This window comes from Dendrobium catenatum, unplaced genomic scaffold (genome assembly GCF_001605985.2).
Source record: "Dendrobium catenatum unplaced genomic scaffold, ASM160598v2 fragScaff_scaffold_989, whole genome shotgun sequence".
Taxonomy (NCBI): Eukaryota; Viridiplantae; Streptophyta; class Magnoliopsida; order Asparagales; family Orchidaceae; genus Dendrobium; species Dendrobium catenatum.
Window position 1 is genome coordinate 3,374,309 of NW_021319451.1, and position 22,656 is coordinate 3,396,964.

At 32.3% G+C, this 22,656-nt stretch overlaps 1 protein-coding gene across 1 annotated transcript in view; it reads left to right on the forward strand.

Moving 5' to 3' along the window:
* Positions 1–2,509: 2,509 nt before the first annotated feature.
* LOC110101021 (probable serine/threonine-protein kinase At1g54610) overlaps positions 2,510–22,656 on the forward strand; it is a gene marked incomplete in the record, with an annotated part of 32,298 nt that continues 12,151 nt past the window's right edge. The window contains 3 exon segments of the mRNA XM_028697709.1: positions 2,510–3,233; positions 14,861–15,145; positions 15,281–15,598. Coding sequence (XP_028553542.1) covers positions 2,811–3,233; positions 14,861–15,145; positions 15,281–15,598 — 1,026 coding nt within the window.

A 22,656-nucleotide genomic window follows, 5' to 3' on the forward strand; every position in this document is an offset into this window, starting at 1 on the left:
TTTTGGCTCTCATGTTCATGTACAATACTCACTATTAGTTAATGCTAATGCTCCATTTACTTCTCTCATATATAGCTGGGTTCTTGTATATATAGCTAGCTAGGTGTCTTCCTCTCTCATAGGTTTGATCTTGAGAGTGATTACATGTTGGTATGCTAATGCTCCATTTACCCTATCCAACAGATTTCATCGACAAATCCCTTAGATTCAAGTACTTTATATCAGATTTATGCAAAGCATAATTGTCTCTAACTAATGGGTCCACAATATCACATACCATGTAGTGGGCTGAAGAATATGTATGAGAGGTCCCGACTAGTAATGCAATGATGTGTAGGGATGAAATTGATGGTCTTCATTTGAGTTAGGTTAGTAAATATTATTATCATTATTAAAAAATCTATCACCTAAGCAATTCTTTCTTAATTTTTTTCCCAACTATAGTTCATCAGGTTGTTTTCATAGCATATAATCATGCTATAATGCCTTGGTTAGCCTTGATTTGCCATTAAGAAACCATACTTTGGATTGCTTGTGTGTAATAAGCACTTATATAACAATCAATTATGTGTAATGACATTAACTGATCTAGTAAGTATAGCACATTTAGATTTTGTGAATGTTATTGCATTATTTGAAATTAGTTTTAAGGATTTAGTGGGTTTGAATTAAAATAAAAAAAATTATGTGCGTAGCAAATTCATTGGGAGTGCTACGACACTGACTTTTGAACACTGTGTCACTAAAGTCATTATATTTTGATAGAATAAAAGGTTCATGAAGAGTGTCGCGGCACTAGGTTCAAGGCGCGTTGTTGTTGGGTTCTTTGTATTCAAAATAAATAAATTTGTTTTGCATTTTTTAATAAAACATAGTTATATTTTGTGTTATTGCTCGTTTTTAAATTATCTCTTATTTTCACTCCTATCACTTAATATTACTCGCAGTGTACTCCTTAAAAATTGCTCTTTTCAATCCTAAATTGATATAATTTATGCTAGAATATTCTAACATAACATTTATCTATATAGATTAAGTAAAACCAGTTAAATGTAGTAGGTGTATTTTATACTACATGATAAATAACAAATTAAATGTATAAAAAGAAATGGTTTTTATTCAAATTTATTAATCCATATAGATCAAACTTTAAAATTTTTATTAAAACTTATTATATCATCTAAGGGATAGTTTGGTTTGATTTGTAGTAAAAGCGGAGTAAAGTAATAAAAATGCAAAGATTTTAAAAATATTAGTGTTTGGTCTCAAAGAAATATAGATAAAAAATTTAAAATATTTGAATTTTTTTTTAATTCAATTTTGATTTCTAAATATATTATAAATTCTTTGTTGTTACTGTCGCAAGCAACTGCTGCTGCCACCAACAGCAACTAACCACCTGCTGGTCATCACCTCCATCACCATCATAGTCCGTAGCTACTACCTTTCGTTTGTCATCGACCATCACTATCATATGACTTCATATTACATTTATTTTACTTAAAAAAACTCAATAAAAATAATTATCTAAATAGTAAAGAAAATTTAAAAATATAAAAATTGGATCTAATATATATCATCTTGATTTTCAGGCAATTGCCCAACCTAATCATAAGATAGTTTGTAAATTTAAAAAAACTATGGTCTTTAGGCAATTGCCCAACATAATCAATTGAAGAATCGAATACAAAGATAAATAGTAAAGAAAATTTAAAAATATCCTTACAACCAAAATTTGTTCCGGGGGCGCTGCCCCTTAACCCAGTAACCTGATCGGGTAGGTCGAACCCCGCCAGGGGGCGCTGTCCCCTTGCACCCCCGATATATATGCGAAACGTGTAATGATCAAGGATATGAACAAATAGGGATCGAGCTGACTTTAAGAAAAAAATATGTACACTTTTTGCCCCCCTTAAAAATTAAGCTCGAATCCGCTCTGGTCGTATTTCATTTACTCTCAATTTCTTATATCAAACCAAAGGGCCCTGACTTTTATTACGTTCGGTGCAAGGACGTAGAGGAACGTCCGGTCGGAGGCAATTTCCCGTCCAAAAACTAGGTATTTGCTCGGTACAACTAGGTATTATTTGATAATAATGAAGAATACCGTTCTCTAAAGACCAATACCGAGTTATACCGAGCTGTACCGAGAAATACCGAGTTGTACCGAGTTTTTCTGAAAAAAACTCGGTACAACTTTTGTATAACTCGGTATTTGCTCGGTAAAGCTCGATATAACTCGGTATTGGGTTTTCAAATGATGGTATTCTTCATTATTGTTTGACATTGCTCAGTATTTGCTCGGTACAACTCAGTATTTGACGGGAATTTACCTCCGACCGGATGTTCCTCTACGTCCGGTCGGAGGACGTAATAATTGTTCCTGAATCGATAGACATTGTCCATGCATAATGACAATCCGCAAGGCGCCTAGCTTGGAAGATATCCAAAATATTCCGGGCTGACTCGGACCAGGAAGAATTTGGTCAGTCAAAGCGCCACTGGGATGCACCAGTGAGGTCAACAGAGAAGAAAATGAAACTTGGCTTCTATGCTTTTAACTCCATGCCCTAGCTCAAGAAGCTCGGCATTTTTCACCCAAAAAACTGAGAGGGAATCTACTGATGCTGGTTTCTCTTTTCTACTCGAAATTGACATCCTTGTATTCGTTGAGAGAAAGGATTCGTCTTCATTCCCTCTCATATCACTGTAGCGTCCCCATGGACGCTGACGAAGAGGAAGTGACAAGGTGCTTTGCCATGAAAACATAACTCCCACAACTTGTCCGCAACTCTTCCTGCTGGGAAGCCATGGGCTGCGTCTGCGCCAAACCTGTCCCTATTGAGGATAGCAGGGAGAGCCCGAAGGCGCGGCAGGTCGCACAATCCGTTGCGCCTGCGCAGGGGATCGCGCCGGCAAAGCTTTCAGCATCTGCAGCGGTTTCGTCTTCGAGGCGGGATGAGTTGATGGCCTTCCGTCTGACATCAGCGTCCATAGCCGAGAGGAAACAGGGGAGCCGGCCGGTCAGTCTTATCGACCGGGATGCGGAGATGAGGACGGAAAGACAAGTCCATCCAAATCATCAGCAGTTGCGGTTGATCGGCAGCATTGCAAAAGCGGGGGAAGGGGATCAGGTCGCTGCTGGGTGGCCGGCCTGGCTTGTAGCCGTTGCGGGAGAGGCAATTCGTGGCTGGGTCCCTCGCCGGGCCGATTCATTTGAGAAGCTCGACAAAGTAAGTTTCAAGTCATCTTTAGTTCGAGAAAAAGAAGAAACACTAGCTGTTATTTTGCGCATATCTGATTTTCAGCTACTTCGTTTCCCACTGTGGAATGCTTGATTTATTCTTAATTTATCTTTTCGGTTTGAAACATCAATACTGTTGAATTAGTGATGTCAAGAATGGCTATTTATCAAGGATATGGTGATTTGTTATTTAACTTACAAATATGGCCGTGAAGACTGATTTCCTTTGTTTTAGACATAAAAGAAATATTATTTTCCATTGAAGTGGAGGAGCTTCTAAGATTTTTGATGTAGGAGCTACTAAATGAAATCTTTGTCTAATTTAAGTAAAGAATAACGAGACATAGGCGAGTATGGAAAAGAAAACGTTATTGTGTATCAGTTATTTAAGCTAGGAAGTTGGTTTATTCACTCTGAAGATTTATTTGCAAGGACAAAATATGGTGATTACCGTTTGGAAAGGGTTAAATTTGATGACATCCTCTTGGATCTCTGACCATTTTGTATCAGGAAAATATCTGAAGGGCATGCAAAAAGCTTTATAATGATGAAGGGAGACCCGTTAGATTTTGGCTATCTATCAGGTTTAGAATAATTAAAATGTGCTGATATGATTTTTGCTGAATCTTATTTTTCTTACTAGCTTCCTATTTAAGTTAAAATTGCAGAAGTTGTTTGTTTTTCTATTATGAAATTTATGCCTACGAGTTGCATAAGTTATAAGCATTTATTGACAGCACTCTTGTAATGATTGATCTGATTAGCTATGACAAGGGTTCAATAAGGAGCTTGCTTAGTTTTTCTTTGATAGTAACAAGGAAGTTTGGTATTCTTGGGCTTGGGAGATGTAGAATCAAGAGATCACTGAATTTGTGGCCATTCATGTAGGTTTAGGTCAGTCACATTGAGCACACATATTAAAAATCGAGGAGCTCATTTTTGCCAGGCCATTAATACTTATATTTGCTTTTGCTATTCTGCCCCTCTTGCTTGACAATCTCAAGTATAGAAATTCTTTAAAAATGGCTTTCCTTTCTACTGTTTAGGTGTACTCTAAAGTCTTTGCAACTATTAGTGCTAGTTGACCATGCATATCAATGTATCCCCACTAATTAGGTGGACAACATGACCAAAGGTTGTACAGCCAGGAAAGATAACATGAGAATCATAAAAATTATAGTATTGGCATGTACTTTGTTAAGTTGTGCTCTAATTTTCAAGATTATTGCAATAGGAGCTCCATTGTAACCATGTGCAAGCATCATTCACACAATATGATATTTTCATCCATATTGTACCTAGAGTAAATATAGTCATGCTCTCAATCTTAGTGTGTGCTTCGTAGTATGTTGGGAAATATAACCTAATTGAACATTATATTTTATTGTAAAATTATACTTGTCAACGGCGATTAACACATCATAGCACAAAGGTCCTTATGGAGCCAAGTGCACAGTACACATTGGTGTGTTTGCTATTTTAAATATGGTGCAAAATATGATAAGTACATGAAAGATCTTATGCGAACAAGGATGATAAAGGCCCTCTAAAGAGAAGGTTAATTAACACCATATAAGTACATATAAGTGCAAATGAAATCTTCAAAATTTATTGTGAAAGATCAATTGACACCCTCTGCTTGGGGATTCTATCATGATTTTTTTTATCCATATAGCACCACAACGTTGTAAATGCAATTCTAAGGCTCTGTGGACCCCTCTGAGATAGAGAACACTGACACGACACTGTTGTTCCATCACCACGATGCTAAAGAGTCATTTTGAGAGAGATGAGTTAACAATTAGGCGCTGCGTGTTAATTGACTCAATTTTATCTTCATTTTTTAAGAGTTATATTAGTAGTAGGGCTGTCAATATTTGACACGACACGAAAACCCGACCTGGACCCGACTCGAAAATTTCGGGTTCGGGTCAACCCGAACCCGAACCGGGTCGGGTTCGGGTTCGAGTTTTCGACCCGTTTTAAAAATCGGGTCGGTTCGGGTTGACCCGGAAACCCGGAAATGACCCGAAATGACCCGCTGCCCACCGGGTCGGGTTAGGGTCGACCCGATTGAACCCGGGTCAGTTCCGGGTTCGACCCGAACCCGACCCGTGACCCGAAATTGACACCCCTAATTAGTAGGAGGGGATATAACTTGTGAGAAATTCTTGTATTGACGTCTGGAGATGGTGGATGTGAATGTGACTGTAAAGATATGTATAATTTCTTCCATCTTTCATAGTAGATTTCTTGGTGTGGTATGACTCCATGTGTTTTCATCATTTTTTGGGTTTTTTCCACATTAAATTTTGGTATTTTTTCTCCACAATTTTGTTTACTTGTTTGTTTCGTTCATGGTTTACTTCCCTACAAGAATAAAGTGAAGCTTAATACATCTGTCCCATAAATTCTCTTATTAAAATTTTAGTGAAAGAGGGAATAATGGAAGGAGATTCACCTATGAAATGGGTGAAGTCAACACTTAGGCGTTGCGGGTTAGTTGAGTCAATTTTATCTTCGTTTTTAAGAGTTGTATTCAGGAGGGGATATAACTTGTGAGATACTCTTGTATTCACATTTGGAGACGGTTGACATGTGTGTGAGTATAAATATATGTTTAATTTCTCCCATTTTTCATAGTAGATTTCTTGGTGTGGCGTGACTCTGTGATTTTTCCTAATTTTTGGGTTTTTTCACATTAAATTCTGGTGTTTGTTCTCCACAATTTTGTTTTCTTGTTTGTTTCATTCTTGGTTTACTTCCTAACAAGAATAAAGAGAAGCTTAACACATTTGTCCCATCAATCCTTTGATTAAAATTTTAGTGAAAGAGGGAATAATGGAAGGAGCTTCACCTATGAAATGGGCTGAGTCAAGTGATGCATGACATATGAAGTTGGCCGACAATATTGGCTTAGTGGCGTCTGGAGGAGGTTATTGGCAATCATGCACAACAGTAATGGGGGTTGCAACTTGTTGTAGGCGGCTCGTGATGGAGAAGAATAGAGATGGGGACATGAGATATGACCTATGATGCACAAACATGAATACGACGACACGGATACGTCACGACAAAGATACAAGACACGTCAATTATTGAAAGTATAGGACAAAGACCCGGGTTGAACATGGTAGTCTAGTTGAAATTTAACTTTTGAATATCAAAATATAAACATAAATCTCATGAAAAAATTATAATTGAATTTAACTTTTGAATTTCAAAATATAAGCATAAAGTTTTGAAATTTTAATTTTTAAACTTTAAAGTATATATTTTTAATTTTAGAAATTATTTTTCTTTGTTTACGTATGATGCATTCACATGGACACGACGACACAAACATGATACATACATGGGACATGCCAATCATTGAAAATATAAAACACGGGTGCGACACATATACAACATTATAATTTTTAAGTAGTACATAAAAATTAGGATAACTTCATATTAAATATGACGAAAAAATAATAAATCGATGTCATAATTAATTGTCTGACTTATAATTTCAAAATAATAATCATATAATGTTTAGTATAACCTCAAAAAATCTAAGTATAAACTATTTAGTACAATATTAAGCTTCAAGTATTCATTAAAAGGAATAATAGGATTAACTTCAAGGTTTTTCTTTTGGCTTTAATATCATCATCATTGAATTTAATTGCTTCCAACTCTAGTCCATCAAGAGAAAAATTTGCAATAACCAATATTCCCATATCTAGGACTTCTAATGAACCGAGCCGAGCCGAGTATGTGTGTGTTCATGTTTGAGTTCGTTTATTATCAGCTTGTTCAAGTTTTGTTCGAGTTTGAGTCGAGTTTTTTTTGTTTGTGTTCAAGCTTGGTTCATTTAAAATAATAGGTGTTCATGTTTGGTTCATGTTTTGTTCGTGTTCGATTCATTTCGTGTTTATTGAGCTTTAAACAAACGAGCCTAATATAGCTATAAATGAGCTCTACCTCTAAATGTACATTTACTTAATAAATGAGCCTTATTGAGCCTTCTAACAAATATTAACATCTAGCCTATTCATGAACCTATATAGTGAAGTTTTTTAGAACATATCTAATGAGTATTCTTGAGCTATCAATTGAGCCCGTTCATGAACATATCTAATTAGTATTTTTGAGCTACCAAATGAGCTCGTTCATGAATAAATGATCTATGATTCATCTTATATTTGTTCAGAGAGCGGGTTGTTCATGATTTTAGGTGGATGTAAGAAGTAAAAATAAATTATTAAATGATTTTAGATGGAATTGTAAAAATAAAATATTTAAATTATTAAATTTAACAATATATATATATATATTTTAAACTCTAATATAGTTCTAATCTAGCTTCATAGTCGAGCTCTAATATAGCTTCTTAACGAACTTGTTCATGAGCGTTAAACGTTATTGTTCATGAACATAAACTAACAGAATGCCAAGTTGTTCAAGATTATTCGTTTACCTTATCAAACGAATATGAATGAGCTCATATCGAGCTGAGCCATGAGTAGCTTGTCGAACGTTCGATTCATTTGTAGCCCTACCCATATCATCACAGAACTCAAACCCATCTCCAACAATATCACACATCTTGTTATTATCATTCGTATAAGTTGGAGTCTTTCTTGATAAAAGATGAATATTTGTATACACAAACTAAATTTTCACTCATTATGGAGTAATTTTGTTCCCCTTTATCGATTGAATAATTGATTATGTGCTCCAATTTTTCTCACAATAAGAACAAGATGAAACTTGACAAAGATATTTTATGAAAATAGTTTGAAGTAGAGGTGTTGAAGCTGCATGAATCAGCCATCACATCTTTGGTTCTATTCTCCATCTATCATAGATTCTTGATCACCAAAATTCTCTAAATATCCAGAAAAACTCCAATGGAAGAGGAAGCCGCATCGCATTAACCATGAGTAGTAGGCAATGATATCTCTTTACGAGGAGCTCTTTTAATCATTGACTAAGCTTCATAAACCTATCTTTATATTTCATTCAACTATGAAGTATTAATCTTAGGAAAAAATTTAACTCCATGCCCAACAATTCTTAATAAACATGTTTTCACTCTAGAATATGATCCTCTATAGGTTACACCACAATAATTGCATTTAAATATAATATTTCCTCCACCTTTAGAAGTTTTTCCTATCTTCGTAACATAATTCCGTAAAGGCTTATTTTCTTCTATAGAAGGCTCTGCTGAAACTTCATCACTCTTAATTCTACCATCACTACAACTCATTTTGCTTTTAAAGAAATTGATGGAATGGAAGAAAGAAAAGTACCTTTAATAGAACATGTTGAACAACCCTATATATTGGCCTAAGAAGATATGTCACAATCTTATTATCCGCCAAGATCAACCAAGAGACCAACCCGAATAATAAGGTTAACTATTAGAGCTCAAATCACTTACAAATGACTATGTCAATGATGAAATGCTTGCTACATCAAAGATGAACTATCTGCAACAAAGGTGTGAATTTAATTTTCTAAGTTAATCAAAATAAAGCCTTAGCAAATTGGCTTCTACATGAGAAATACAATTGCATGATAATTTTAACACATTAACTTACTAAATATGCTTTATGAGTAAAAAGAGTAGATTTGGTTCTTACACTTTGCTTGTATATGTGAATAGGCATCCGGTAGGTTATTAATAAAAAAATTATTTACTAATAAAATGATCATTAAATTATAAATTTGAAATTTACATTTTACTTATTTTTCTAACTAAATATAGGGACACGTGTTTTTTGATTTTATCTAAATATTATTTTATTTGGACACATTCTTGCCATGTCTGATAGGTGTCAGCATGTGTTCGTGTCTGATACGTGTCCGACATTGCATTTTTTCTTATAAAGATGTGTTGGTGTATCATAGTTATTTACCAAACATTTATAAAGTTTTTCCACCTTGAATGGACGAGTAGCCCTTCGGCCCCGTCTGAAAGAAAAAAGAAAATGTCTTGAAATAAGGAGGGTAGTTTGATTTGCTTTTAACCTCTTCTCTTTTAGTGGCCAACCACACTTTTCCAATTCCTAGAATTTGAATTTTGATTTGCTTAAGAATGACTGTAATGCTTTAAATAATTCATGGAAAGATAAATAGTTTTTGGCATTTGAATAAAAAAATCAAAGAATTATTTCTCTTTGAGGTTTGAGATTGGTGGCTGGCCTTTGGTTTTTCCTTGATGGGAGAGATGGATTATCTAAATTTAGACCTGCTATTTATAATAATTAAAAAAATAGTAACTTCTCGTAATCCTCAAATTTTTTTCAAAAGCAACAAGTTTCAATTTAACAGCAAAAACAGCAAAATATGTTCTCGGCCTTAGATTAAAATTGATAAGACAGCTCATAACAATAGAGACCTTAGGAATATGGAATAGAGAATCCCAATAAAGCAACCACGGAGGTTTTGGATTCCGCATCACTAGTTATAGTGCTAAATATGAGATCTCGAAAGAAGGTAACCTGCAGTTTACCAACGTCAATTGGGTAGCGGTTGCATAGTGCATATGGATAACTAAGGATTCGAATACATCTTGCTACAAGGCATTAGGCATACCATAACCATGAATCTTTGATTCTTACTACAACAAGAAAATCGATCAAAGAAAGAAACAAAAAAAATATACAAGAACCAGCAGAAGGAAACACAACAATAATTGTATGAGAAAATCAATGACTATCAACGGAGATCGACGATCATTTTATTATGAAATCAATGGATGCATAGACAATGAGGAAACTATAGGATGATACAGATTGTGGGACAATTGCTAACTCTAGAAATAGTGTTGCTTTGTAGGATTTATTTTCAACAAATAAGGAAACATAACACCAGCTCGAAAAACTTCAATGGGAATACTAACTGTGATTCTAGGAATGACGATAGCTGATGATCCACTCGATTCAACATGAGGAATCAAATTAAGTCGACATAATTTGGAGAACACATCCATTACTTTATAGGGATCTTCATATAGGCATGTTTGCATCAAAATAAATTAATTGAAAATAAGAAAAGTACTAAAATGAAATCACTTTAAGTATCATTAAAACTCAAATAGTTGAGTTGCTTCATTCTGTCTGGCTCAAAAAAATTCACCTCGAATGAATAATGTATTTAACAGTTGTCTAACATGATTGATGTGCTTTTTTATAGTAATCAACATCGAAAGTCTATCATTCCAAGTTATGATGATTTTGATTGTTATCATTATTGGTGGTCATAATTACTGCATATGGGATAGTTTTGGAATAAGAAGAATAAATTTGCCTTGTAAAGTATTGAGTATGGTTATTGTGAGGAAACGAAAATAGAGAAAAATTCATGGCATTAGTACCATCTTCATGAAATAAAATCATATCATATACATTGAAGATTATACTAATAACATTTCTTCCTTAGGTTTTCAGGTTTAAAGCATTCATCCTAATACGTTGTAAGACTTTATATAACATCATCTTTCTTACCATTAATTTATTAAAGGTCACTGTTTAAAATTTGTAAGTACTTGGATATACCATTTCCTTACCACTTATTTTGAATTCATTATTTTTTATTCACATTGGCAATTAACTAATAATATATATAAATAATGATTATTTTCTTTTTGCAACCATCTTGATGCAAATTATGCATAGTTTACAAATCATATAAATGATATGAAACAACTAATGAAAATACTAAAATGGCAGTATTATTTAAAATGGAGATCAATAATGATTCATAACTAATTCTTAGATCAGAAGATCATGAAGCAGATTTAATGCAAACAAATCATAGAACTTTAGGACTTGGACATACCATTGCTTTACCGTTTATTTTGAATTTGTTATTTTTTGATTCACATCGACAATAAACTTATAATATCTTCAAGTAATGATTTTTTTTGCAAACATCATTATGAAAATTATGCATATTATACAAATCATATAAATGATATGAAACAACTAATGAAAATACTAAAATTCCAGTATGATTTATAATGATGATCAATAATGATTTATAACTAATTCTTAGATCACAAGATGATGAAAAAAAAAATAATAATAAAAAAAAGAAAAAAAAAAGATGATGATGAAAATTGAATGCAAACAAATCACACAAGTATGATATATGGACAATCATTTTTATAAAAACAATTAACTCAAATGACTTAAGTATTAGTTGAGATGAGTTTTGCTCTTTTAGATTTGAACTGAGAGAGAGTTTTAAACTTCGACATTTATAGATTCTCCAAATTATGTACACAATTTTATTTTTTTCCGGAAGTTCTTTCCAAGAATTTGTTTATCCGGAAATTATTAACCTTGGAAAAAATGATTTCAATTTGATTTGTAAATATGATTACATTAGAATTTCATCAACGGTTAGATCATCATATTATTTCAATTGATTTAATAACCTTAGTAGGCAAAATTTGTTCTCTATAGCATCAAGGAATCAATTTATTAGTTTTATCAAACAGTTTGCCAACTATAATAGCCATGATTTATTTAACTTCAGTTTAAAAAATAGATTCAATGACTTTAAGAAGCTCAAGTTCTTATTCATTAGTTTTTATTAGATGTTTAGGCTCACACTCAAGATTAGATTGAAGTTCTGATTGCAATTTAGGTTCATGCATGACTATATGTTCAACTTCAATCTCAAATTCTATTTTCTATTGAGGTTTAGGCTTTATTTGAGATAGCTTTCGTACTGCTTTTTAAAACGGCTTTATAGTAAAAAATTTAAAATTCAAGAAATTTTTATACTAAAAAGCTATTCTAGAAAGCAAGAAGAAAGCCGTCCCAAATGAAGCCTTAGATTCTCACTCTCAGCTTCAAATTTTTGCTAAGTATATGTTCATATTCATTAAAAAATTATGACATGGGTGCTAAGTATATGTTCATATTCATTAAAAAATTATGACATGGGTGCATTTTCAGATTTTCTAAAACCAAAATAATCAAATAGTAACTCTAAATTTTCATGTAATTTATCTGGAAAAGGATATTAATGAGTTTCGATTTTATTGATAATATTAGATTCAATTACGCATAATTCTAATGTTTGTATATGTTTGTCTTGCTTTGGAGAGGAAGGTTGTAGTTTCTCTTTAGGAACTTTAATAACATCATGTTTATAATATGTCTCAATGTTAAAAAAATCTAGATAAAGTCTTAGATTGTGTTTCTGATGAATTGTAGCATAGTTTGTTCATAGTTTCTTGCCCAAGACCTCAAATGAAATAGATACAACAACAACATCAAGCCTTTATCCCACTACGTGGGGTCGGCTACATGAATCCTTTTTCTCCATTGTGTCCTATTTTTAAGCAACAAAATAAACATATATAATATTCATGCCTATTTGATTCACCTTGTTTACAATGCTTAAATGTTCTTGTAGTTGATCATTGTATTATAGTTTTTGTTTCACTTTTAACGCCAAATAATTGAACATATACCATGAGTTTTTATTTTGGTTATTCAATCTTTCATAATCAAATTGATGGTAATGTTTAAATTAGTTTGAAGTACCAATCCATTTTGAAAATTCCTTAAGATGATGCCTCCCATTGAATGTACGAATGTAATATTGATCATCATGATAATAACAATCTGTTAGCTTAGAACTATGATTTACCCGATCCCATTTAAATTGGTATCATTTGTTAATTTTATGTGACCCAATTATTATGTTATACTTCTAATTAACATGATAATGCAACCATTAAATTTGTTATTAATTTGATGTAGGGTGTCTTAGGGTCTAGGTTTCATTATATGAACGTAGAATGCTATGCATTAAGAAACCCACAAAAATATCAAAATTGTAGTTTGTAACTTTTAATTCAAGCAAAGATTAAGTCTCTCTTGATGAAAAACTAACAAAAACACTTGATAGTCAATTCATTCCAAACGATAGCATAATAATCACCAAAATCTGAAATGATACACTCAACCTGAGAATGAATATTAAATTTCACAATGTTCAAGATTAAAAAAAAAAATAAAAAAAAAGAAATGGTTATTAATATTTTACAAATTATGAAATCATGCATATAAACCAATCACAAACAGTTTACATAAAATAAAAAAAGATAGAAAATCACCAATTTGAAGATTCAGGCCTCATGCCAACACAAGGAGAAATATCCCTTGGAGACTAATACTTGCAAAACACTCATATGATTCACATTCAATAATACACGCAAGTCTTAAGAACAAAACAAATTTTTATTCAACCAGACTGAATTTTACATTTTTATAGACCCATGTATAATAAAAAATACCTAAACATAGTAATTTCTCATAATCCCTTAAAGTTTGATCAAAATATGCAAGTTTTAATTCAGCGTGAGCAAAAATAGTAGAACATGTTCCCAGCATCTGGAAAAAAGGTTTTTGAATAAAAGGCAACCCACATCAGTCAGTCATCTCGGGCACCTGGAAATAGGGAATGCAAATTCAGCAGCACTACGTGTTTCTAATTCAATGATGCTTGCTACAATACCTGATGTGGGATCTCTTGAGAAGTTAAGTTACGCTTTACCAGATACAAGAAGAAAGCAGTATCACAGTGCATATGAAAAATAGAGGATCCGAATACATCCTGCTACTGTGCATATACCAAAGCCATTGAATCCCAAGTCTTGCTACGATAGGAAAATTCCAATTCTTGCTACAATAACTATACGAAATTTGAGCAAAGAAGGAAACCAACAAAATTCAACATCCAATAGAAGGATACCTTGCAACAGCTGTATGAGAAAATAAGGAAATAAGCGGCTAACAACACAGATCAGAAGTCATCACAATACCAAATCAACCACAACAGATACAATGAAGAAACCGTAAAAGGAAACAACCAACTGCAGAACTGCAATCGACTCTAGTAAAAATGTTTGATCAGAGGATCAATACTCAAAAAATAAGGGAACATAGCATCAACAGTAAACTTCTATAGAAAACCAATAGCAATTCTAGTAGCCGTAATAACCAATGAACCAATGATTGAGTTAACTTGAATGAACATGGAGAAGAGAATCAAACCAACAAAGATTTTAAAGAACGCTACTCATTCCCTATATGGATCATCATCTTAGGCATGCTTGTACTAAATAAACCATATAAAATCAGAAAACTACTAAAATAAAATTGATGAGGTAACATCAGAACTCAAATTGCTGTTTTGCATATGAGTTGATCTGTAAGCATTCCTCAAGCAAGCTGATTACTTTCGACGTTCTACTTTGATTTGTCTGTGTTAAACAGGAAGCCGTTTATTTACTTCAACTTGACTGCATTCACATTACTATTGTTCATAAGAAAAGAGAAAATTTCATTTAGTTCTAGTTTAATATTCTTCATCATTGTCTGTCACTTTTCTCCTTTACGAATTTGTTTTTTAGCATATTACATAAAGTTTGGTTTCAGCAAGTTATATATATATATATATTCCTTCATGGAGACTTTCTTTCTTTAGTAGAAATTTTGTAATTAGAAGGGAGTATGTTGGCTGTTTACTATGATTTTAATAACTCGTGATTTTTGAGATATTGCAGTCCTTTAATCTTCTCAGGAAATCTCTGTTTTGCAGATAGGTCAAGGAACATACAGTAGTGTTTACAGGGCTCGTGACCTTGGTAATGGAAAAATAGTTGCTCTAAAGAAAGTTAGGTTTGATAGCCTGGAGCCTGAAAGTGTACGCTTCATGGCGCGGGAGATACACATTCTGCGAAGACTTGACCATCCCAATATAATAAAGCTAGAAGGTTTGGTAACATCACGCATGTCTTGCAGTCTCTACCTTGTTTTTGAGTACATGGAGCATGATCTTGCCGGGCTTGCTTCTTATCCTGGTATAAAATTCACAGAACCACAGGTAACTTGGCAATTTTGAAGAAAGCCTCTTTTCCCTTATTTTCTTCAATGATTCCTAATTTCACTTTATTTTATTACTGATGATGTACATATCGTCCTCTTTGACCTAATATAAACATGGATTTTGTTTGGGCAGGTCAAGTGTTATATGCATCAGTTATTGTGTGGTCTTGATCATTGTCATACCCATGGTGTTCTGCATCGAGACATAAAGGGTTCCAACCTTTTGATTGACAATAATGGCATTTTAAAAATAGCAGATTTTGGCCTGGCAAGTTTCTTTGATCCTGAACAACAACAACCATTAACAAGTCGTGTGGTCACTCTATGGTACAGGCCACCAGAGCTTTTACTTGGTGCTACTACCTATGATGTAGCTGTTGACTTATGGAGTACCGGTTGCATTCTTGCTGAGCTTTATGCAGGCAAACCTATAATGCCTGGAAGGACAGAGGTACTTCCCATTTCATTTCATGATGCATCAAATTACTGCATTCAAGCTTGTTATTAACTGAAATTGTCATTTAGAATCTTTCAAAGCACTTAATTATTATTCGCTTGAGCAATTATTTTTGAAAACTTATAGATATGATATATCAATTATGAATTTGGAATGTTGTATCCCAATAAAAATAGCTGGAAAACTCTATAATAGAAGGAGCATAGGGTATCTGAAAATACGATAAGAATAAATTTTCAGATAACAGTTAAACAAAAGATAAATAATAAATTAACAAAAATAAAGCCACTGCTGCATTTCTCAGAAAACAACTTAAATTTCTGAATTTTGCAGCGAATCTTTTGTTCACTTCCAATCTGTCTTACCTTGCAGCTTTGCAAAGAACATAGTTACCTGATTTGGCCTGACAATTTGGAAGTTTATTTGCCTGCAGATATTATAGAAGCAAGTTATGGTATTATGACACCAACCAGTGTCATTGCATACCATTGTTTAAAATTGTGCAATATGAGGCCCGCCTTAGCGCAATTCTAGTGAAAAATGCATCGAGGCTTACACCTAAAATTTATTTGTGCCTCAACTTGGCTGAGGCCCGCCTTGAGTCATGCAATGCCTCACCGATGTGAGGCTTACTCCTCACACTATTTATATATATTTTTATTTAAACTTACATAAATCCTAAACTAAATCTCTGAACAAATCACTTTATTGCATCCCCAAGCTGCAACAACTTCCTCTCGACTGCCTTGACATCCATTCCATTTTCTCCATAGTCACCATCGTCACAGCCGTCGGGGATAACTTGAAGCCCGCACACCACCACCACATTCTCTAAAATTTTAAGAGTATTAATCTTTTCTATGTTAATGCAAAATATTATGAAAAGGAAGATGATTGAAATATATGAAAAAAAAATCGGGAGGCATTTGAATATATAGGATGAGACAGGGGAGTGACCAATTTGTTATAATGACGACTCATAAAAACCCCCTCAGTGATGACAATGTAGATGATTTTTATGTTTTTGTCAACTATTTCAGTTTTCTTTATGAATTAAAAGTGGATGAGTATAGGGAACTTATAAAAAAAGAATTTAGAGTTGAACTTGATATTATATGATATTTTTATGATATTCTTATATTTAATATTATTTAGCTCTTGTAATATTTATATTTTCATTCTATTTCACATAATTTATCACTTATCACTTTACGTTTTATGCAATTTTTTATTTCATATATATGCCAATCTATTACTTCATAATTCAATAGAAAATTAACATATCATCCTTTAACATATTATTTGAGTATTATATAATTTTTTTTTAACATTTATTCTGAATTAACACAATTTTTTATTATTTTTTATTTTGAGTCTTACGCCTCAAAATGCCTTGAAGCTTACGCCTTGCCTCACGAACAAAAAATGTCTCAATACCCAATTGCACAATTTTAAACCTTGATGCATACTATGAAAACTTAAACTTTATGCTTCTGTTAAATCAGATGCTTAAGATTGATACTTCCATCACCCTTCTTGTATATACTCGCCCACATCTTTACTATTTGCAAAACTCCATATTAGCTTAAATACTTAAAGTTGCAATCATAAAATGAGGATAGTCCAATGTTATGAACATGCATGTCAATGGAACAAAATGCAGCGTGCCATGGCGCACGCCGCGGCTTTGCGCACATACGGCGCTATTTGCTTTGCATGGCATGGTGCATCAAAATAGCACGCGTTATTTGCGCATGGGCAATGGCACATGGAACAAGGTGCAAATAACACATGCAATTTTGTTAATATGTTATAAATTATAATTATTTTGTTTACTTTTATGTATTAATATCAGAATTAATAAAATATAAAAAAAAATAAAAAAAATTAAAACTATTATTTTTGCTATTTGGCATGATTTAGGCTAAATTTGCTCCTCAATATGTTTATGTAAGTTTTTTAGAATTTAAAGTTGTCATTTTTTTCTATTTGACGGAATATTTATGCTTAAATTTTGCTTAAATGCAACCTAATGTTTGTTTTTAATGGATATATATATATATATATATATATATATATATAGTGCTAATGTGTAAAATGGTGCTCACCATGCTGATGCGTTATGCATCGTGGTGCGCCATTTGCAATTGTCAATATAATTATGAAAAATGCTAGGCTCTCTGGAGGCGATATTGTTGCCCAATGCCTTAGGTGCAAGGTGCTACACTAAGCGTTGGCTACATGAAGCTTCTAAAGAAGTTGCTATATCATTTTAATAAGTTTTAATTAGGAGGAATACTTTTGAAGAGTGTGAAAAGATAATCATTATATCAGACCTGTTTTGCTAACTTTAATTTTCAATTTTCGATTGATTCTTAAGTGAAAATATTTTAAAATATATTAACCTAAACAAGTACAATTAAATTGATAAATTTGTGGCTAGTGCAGCTTAGGAAAATCTAATGTTTGCTACTGCATTTCATTTTCATCATCACTCACACTCTCTTCTCTAGCATTGAATTTTTAAGCATTTCTTATCTTTCCATTTTTCTTGGGTTAAGATGTAAAAAAATAATATTAGAGTCTAGTTATACTAATGCAGCATAGGATTGATGCATATTGAAAATATAAAAAATATAATATGCACCAACTTTTAGTATTAGAAAATTCATTTTTAATGTAAAAATAATAAACATGCTTTTTTCATATTTATAAATAAGTCGTAGTCAGTAACATTTGAAATTTCATAAGAAATCAGTGAACAAAATATAAAATTTCAGCAACTATCAGGTTCGCGCTTTGTTAAAAAAATTGTTTCATATCATATTTTTGCAAATTTCTATCACACATAAAATTGGTCCCCAAATAAATTAAAAGAATAATAAGGATTGAATCTCCTAAAAGAAGAATCAGGTGTCTGCCGCTGTAACAAGACTCGACTTTGGAAGTAGTTATCAAATAATTGCCAGCGCTTGGAGAATTTTACATCCAACACAAATAAGAACCGTAGTAAAATTTAAAATTCATTTAAATGTTCAATATTAATGTAGAAGGTATAACACTATAATAAAAAGACTTGGTTAGAAAATATTAGAAGTGATTTTTCTTTATTATAATAATTGAGAATTTAACTTTTAACATGACACAATAGAGAAAATGGATTTATGTAGCCGATCCACATAGTAAGATAAAGGCTTGATGATGTTGTTATTTTAAATGATCAATATCAATGAATTTTATATGCCTCAGGGTTTTTCAATATAGCCTGATCCAAAAATAAGAAATTTCATATAATCTACAAGATCATTTAAGTTAACATTTTAAGTTCATTCTCATGAATTTAAAAAACAAAAAATCTCTTAGAAAATGTCCAATTTTTGGATTTTTAGTTAATGAAAAAGTATTATAATTGTGGTTACATCGCAATAATCGAGCCAAATAAGGAAAACAGAGGAAATCACATAACTATATTGAGGTAAGTGTTAAAGAAGGAAAAAACCAAAAACAATGATCATCTATTAGAGTTCAATTACTGAAGAGCTATGTAAGAGATGTTATCAACTAATTTTAAGCTATAATACTGATACAATCAAGATTGATCATTATACATATTATATCATATATATATATATATATATATATATATATATATATATATATATATATAATATATATATATATATTGTTTCTTGTGTTTTGGATACTATATAATTTTATTTTGTATAGCTCTATAATGAAAACCGACTCATGATCATGTCGGATTTGGTGATCTGAGCTCAATACACTCTATTGCCTTTCACTTGTGTTTTCTTGCTCCTTTTCTCCTATGGCTGTTCAGTTTTCCCTATTATCTATTAGGATTCCCTGCTAGCGTTTGGATTTCCTATTAGTTTTGTTGGTTTCCTGCTGGTTCTTTGTTGTCCCTGTTGTCTTCTCGGTTTCTGTATGGGCTGCTCAATTTCTCTGCTGTTGATTCCTATGCAGGAAGTTTTAAATGTGGGTTGAATTTTGGTGGCAATTATGTGATCTATTAAATGCTATTATCCCTTCTTTTTTCTATAAATTGGGGTTGAATTCCTTTGTGTAGAGTTTTTGGAATGTGATTAATTAAAAAACCTGAGGGTTTTTAGCTTGCGAGCTGGTCTTCCCTATCCCCTATTACTTCATCTCGATCTTTTTTCTCTTCTTATTCTCTCAACGGTTTCCCAGCCTTCAGTATCTTTCTTCTCTAAACTATTATTAATTAATCATTTTAAACATGAGGGTTTCTGAATTGAGGGTACAAATTTTAAAAGTAAGTCATTTATTCAGCAAATTACTAAGAATGACCTTCATCCTATGAAACCCCAGGAAGATCTGCCATTAAAAATAACGCATTCACAACCTCAGGGAAGCATTGTCATTCTACTAGATGAACCAGACCAATTAATTTAACTTTTCCCTACTATTCTTGGTTTTCCCTATGGGCTACTCGGTTTTCCTGCTGCTGGCTGCTCCGTTTTCTCTTTGTTGATTCCTATGCATGAAGTTTTAATATGGGCTGAATTTGGTCGCACATTTTTGTGATCTATTAAATGCTATTCCCCCTTCTTTCTCCTATAAATTGGGACTGAATTCCTTTTGTGCAAAAGAGAGTTTTGGAATGTGATCAATTAAAAAACCTGAGGGTTTTTAGCTTACGAGCTGGTCTTCTCCCTATCCCCTATTACTTTATCTTAGTCTTCTTTCTACTTCTTCTCTCCACGGTTTCCCTTCCACCTGTATCTTTCTTCTCTAAACTATTTTGAGTTAATTTTACATTTTTGTCACAATTCATGGGAATAGCTTGGCTTGGAAATTTGTGTCTCTAACAAATTGAGCATTTAATATGAATCACAAATAAACCTTTAATATTTAGCATAAGCAATGAACACAATGCCTACATTTGGCATAGCTTTTGGAACTAGATGACTGTATATGTGCCTAGTAAGGTATTGGGTTTGAGTTCAGTTGGAAGGAGTGAAAAGAGAGGAATCCACAGTACTAGGAATGCATTCATGAAATAAAGTCAAATTATAAATATCATAAATTAAACGTTAAAACACAACTAAAACTTATGAAAATTTTTAAATCCTAAGTATATATCCCAATGCATTGTAAAGTTTTTATGCCTGGCTTTTTTTGTGATTAATTTATTTAATGTCACTAGGAAGTACTTCAAGATTTAGACATATCGTTATCTTATCATTTATTTTTGGATTCCACTTATAATTACCATATTCTATAGTAATTTTATCTACTAATCATTTTAAGAAAATCAAATAAATCATGAAAATCATGTTATTATTACAAAATATGTAATAAAAATTCTATTATGCTGATATGCATCTTAAGGGATACTAATAATAATTTATAATCTAGTTCTATTTATGAGATATTAAAGAAATTTTAAAACATACATGCCTAAATATGAAATGCTTATATGATAAATAGTCTCCTTAAAGAAAGCTATGCCAAATGGCTTAAAAATTAACTATGATGATTTACACACTTGGTTCTCCGTTAGGCAAGGGCAGAACCACATGTTGCTTAGGGGGGGCAATTGCCCCTCAAAAAAAAAATTATTTTTAGGAGTAAAAAAAAATTTTTTTTTTGCCCCCCCTAAAAAATTCTTTTGTCCTAACTTTTCCTAAAATATCTATATATTTCTTCACATTTAGTTCTAATATTCTCTTTCTTGCTTTTCATGATAGTTTAATTACACTTTTTTTTCTTTATTTTTCTTGCTTAATTTAAAAAAAAACTTTTCGTAATATATAGATATATAATATTATTTTTTTAATATTTAATTATTTTTATGTTGTATTTGCTCCCCCTCAAAATTGAAGCTGGTTCCGCCCCTGCTGTTAGGAGAGTAGATATATTAAATTCGACTTATGTTAAAAAAGATAAAGGTAGACCTAAAAAGACTTAGTTAGAAAGTATTAAAAATGAACTTTTTTAATAGACTTAAATGAGAAATTGACTCTTAATAGGACTCAATGGAGAAAAAAAATTCATATAGCCAACCCCATGTTGTGGGATAAAGGCTTGTTATTGTTGTTATTTGCACACTTGCTTATTTGATCGAAGTTTAAAATTCATCTTTTTGTTTTGGCTTCTGTTGAAATATTGATGTAGTTTCACTTTCTACCAAAGTTTTTGTTTATGAATTAGTATGCCAAGAGATCAGGAATTAAAAATAAAATCAATTCAGTTTCATTAATTTTATTAGAATTTTTGTCAATGGTTAAATCAGGTTCAGTTGATTTATATTCTTTATTTTGTACAAGCTGTTCATTTCCACATCCAAGATTTATTTGAAGTTTGCTCATAAGACTTATTTCTATAGAATGTATGATTTGTTATACATATCTTAGTGTATATTCATTATCTTTTAGAAGCCTAGTTTCATATTTTGGAGATTCTATGAGAAGTTCAAGTTTATGTTTAAGATTGAATTTGGCATCTATTATGAGTTCAAGTTTATAATCTGGAACTTCTATTAGATTTTTAAGTTCGCAATCAAGAGAAAAAACTCTTTTTTTTAATTTGGGGTTCATATTTGCAATCAAGAGCAAATTTAAGTCCTACTTATTTAGATTCAATTGTAGGTTCATTCGTACTTTCAAGTTCAATTTCTAATGCAGGTTTAGCATTAGAATTAATCTCAATTTCAACTTTATAGAATGATTAGTAGAATTCAAGTTGGATGGTTGAAGTGGAGGAATGCATCAGGATTGTTGTGTGATAGAAAAGTTCCCCTCAAACTTAAGGAAAATTTCTATAAGATGGTGGTGAGATCTGCAATGCTTGATGATGCAGAATGTTGGCCATTAAAAGAGAAACATGATATTAAGTTAAGTGTCGCAGAGATGAGGATGCTCAGGTGGATGAGTGACTTTACCCTTAGAGACATGATACAAAATGAGCATATACGTGAAAAGGTTGGAATAGCTCTAGTGAAGATAATATTTGAGAGTCGCCTTAGATGGTTTTATCACATAAAACGACGGCCTTACGATGACCTGATT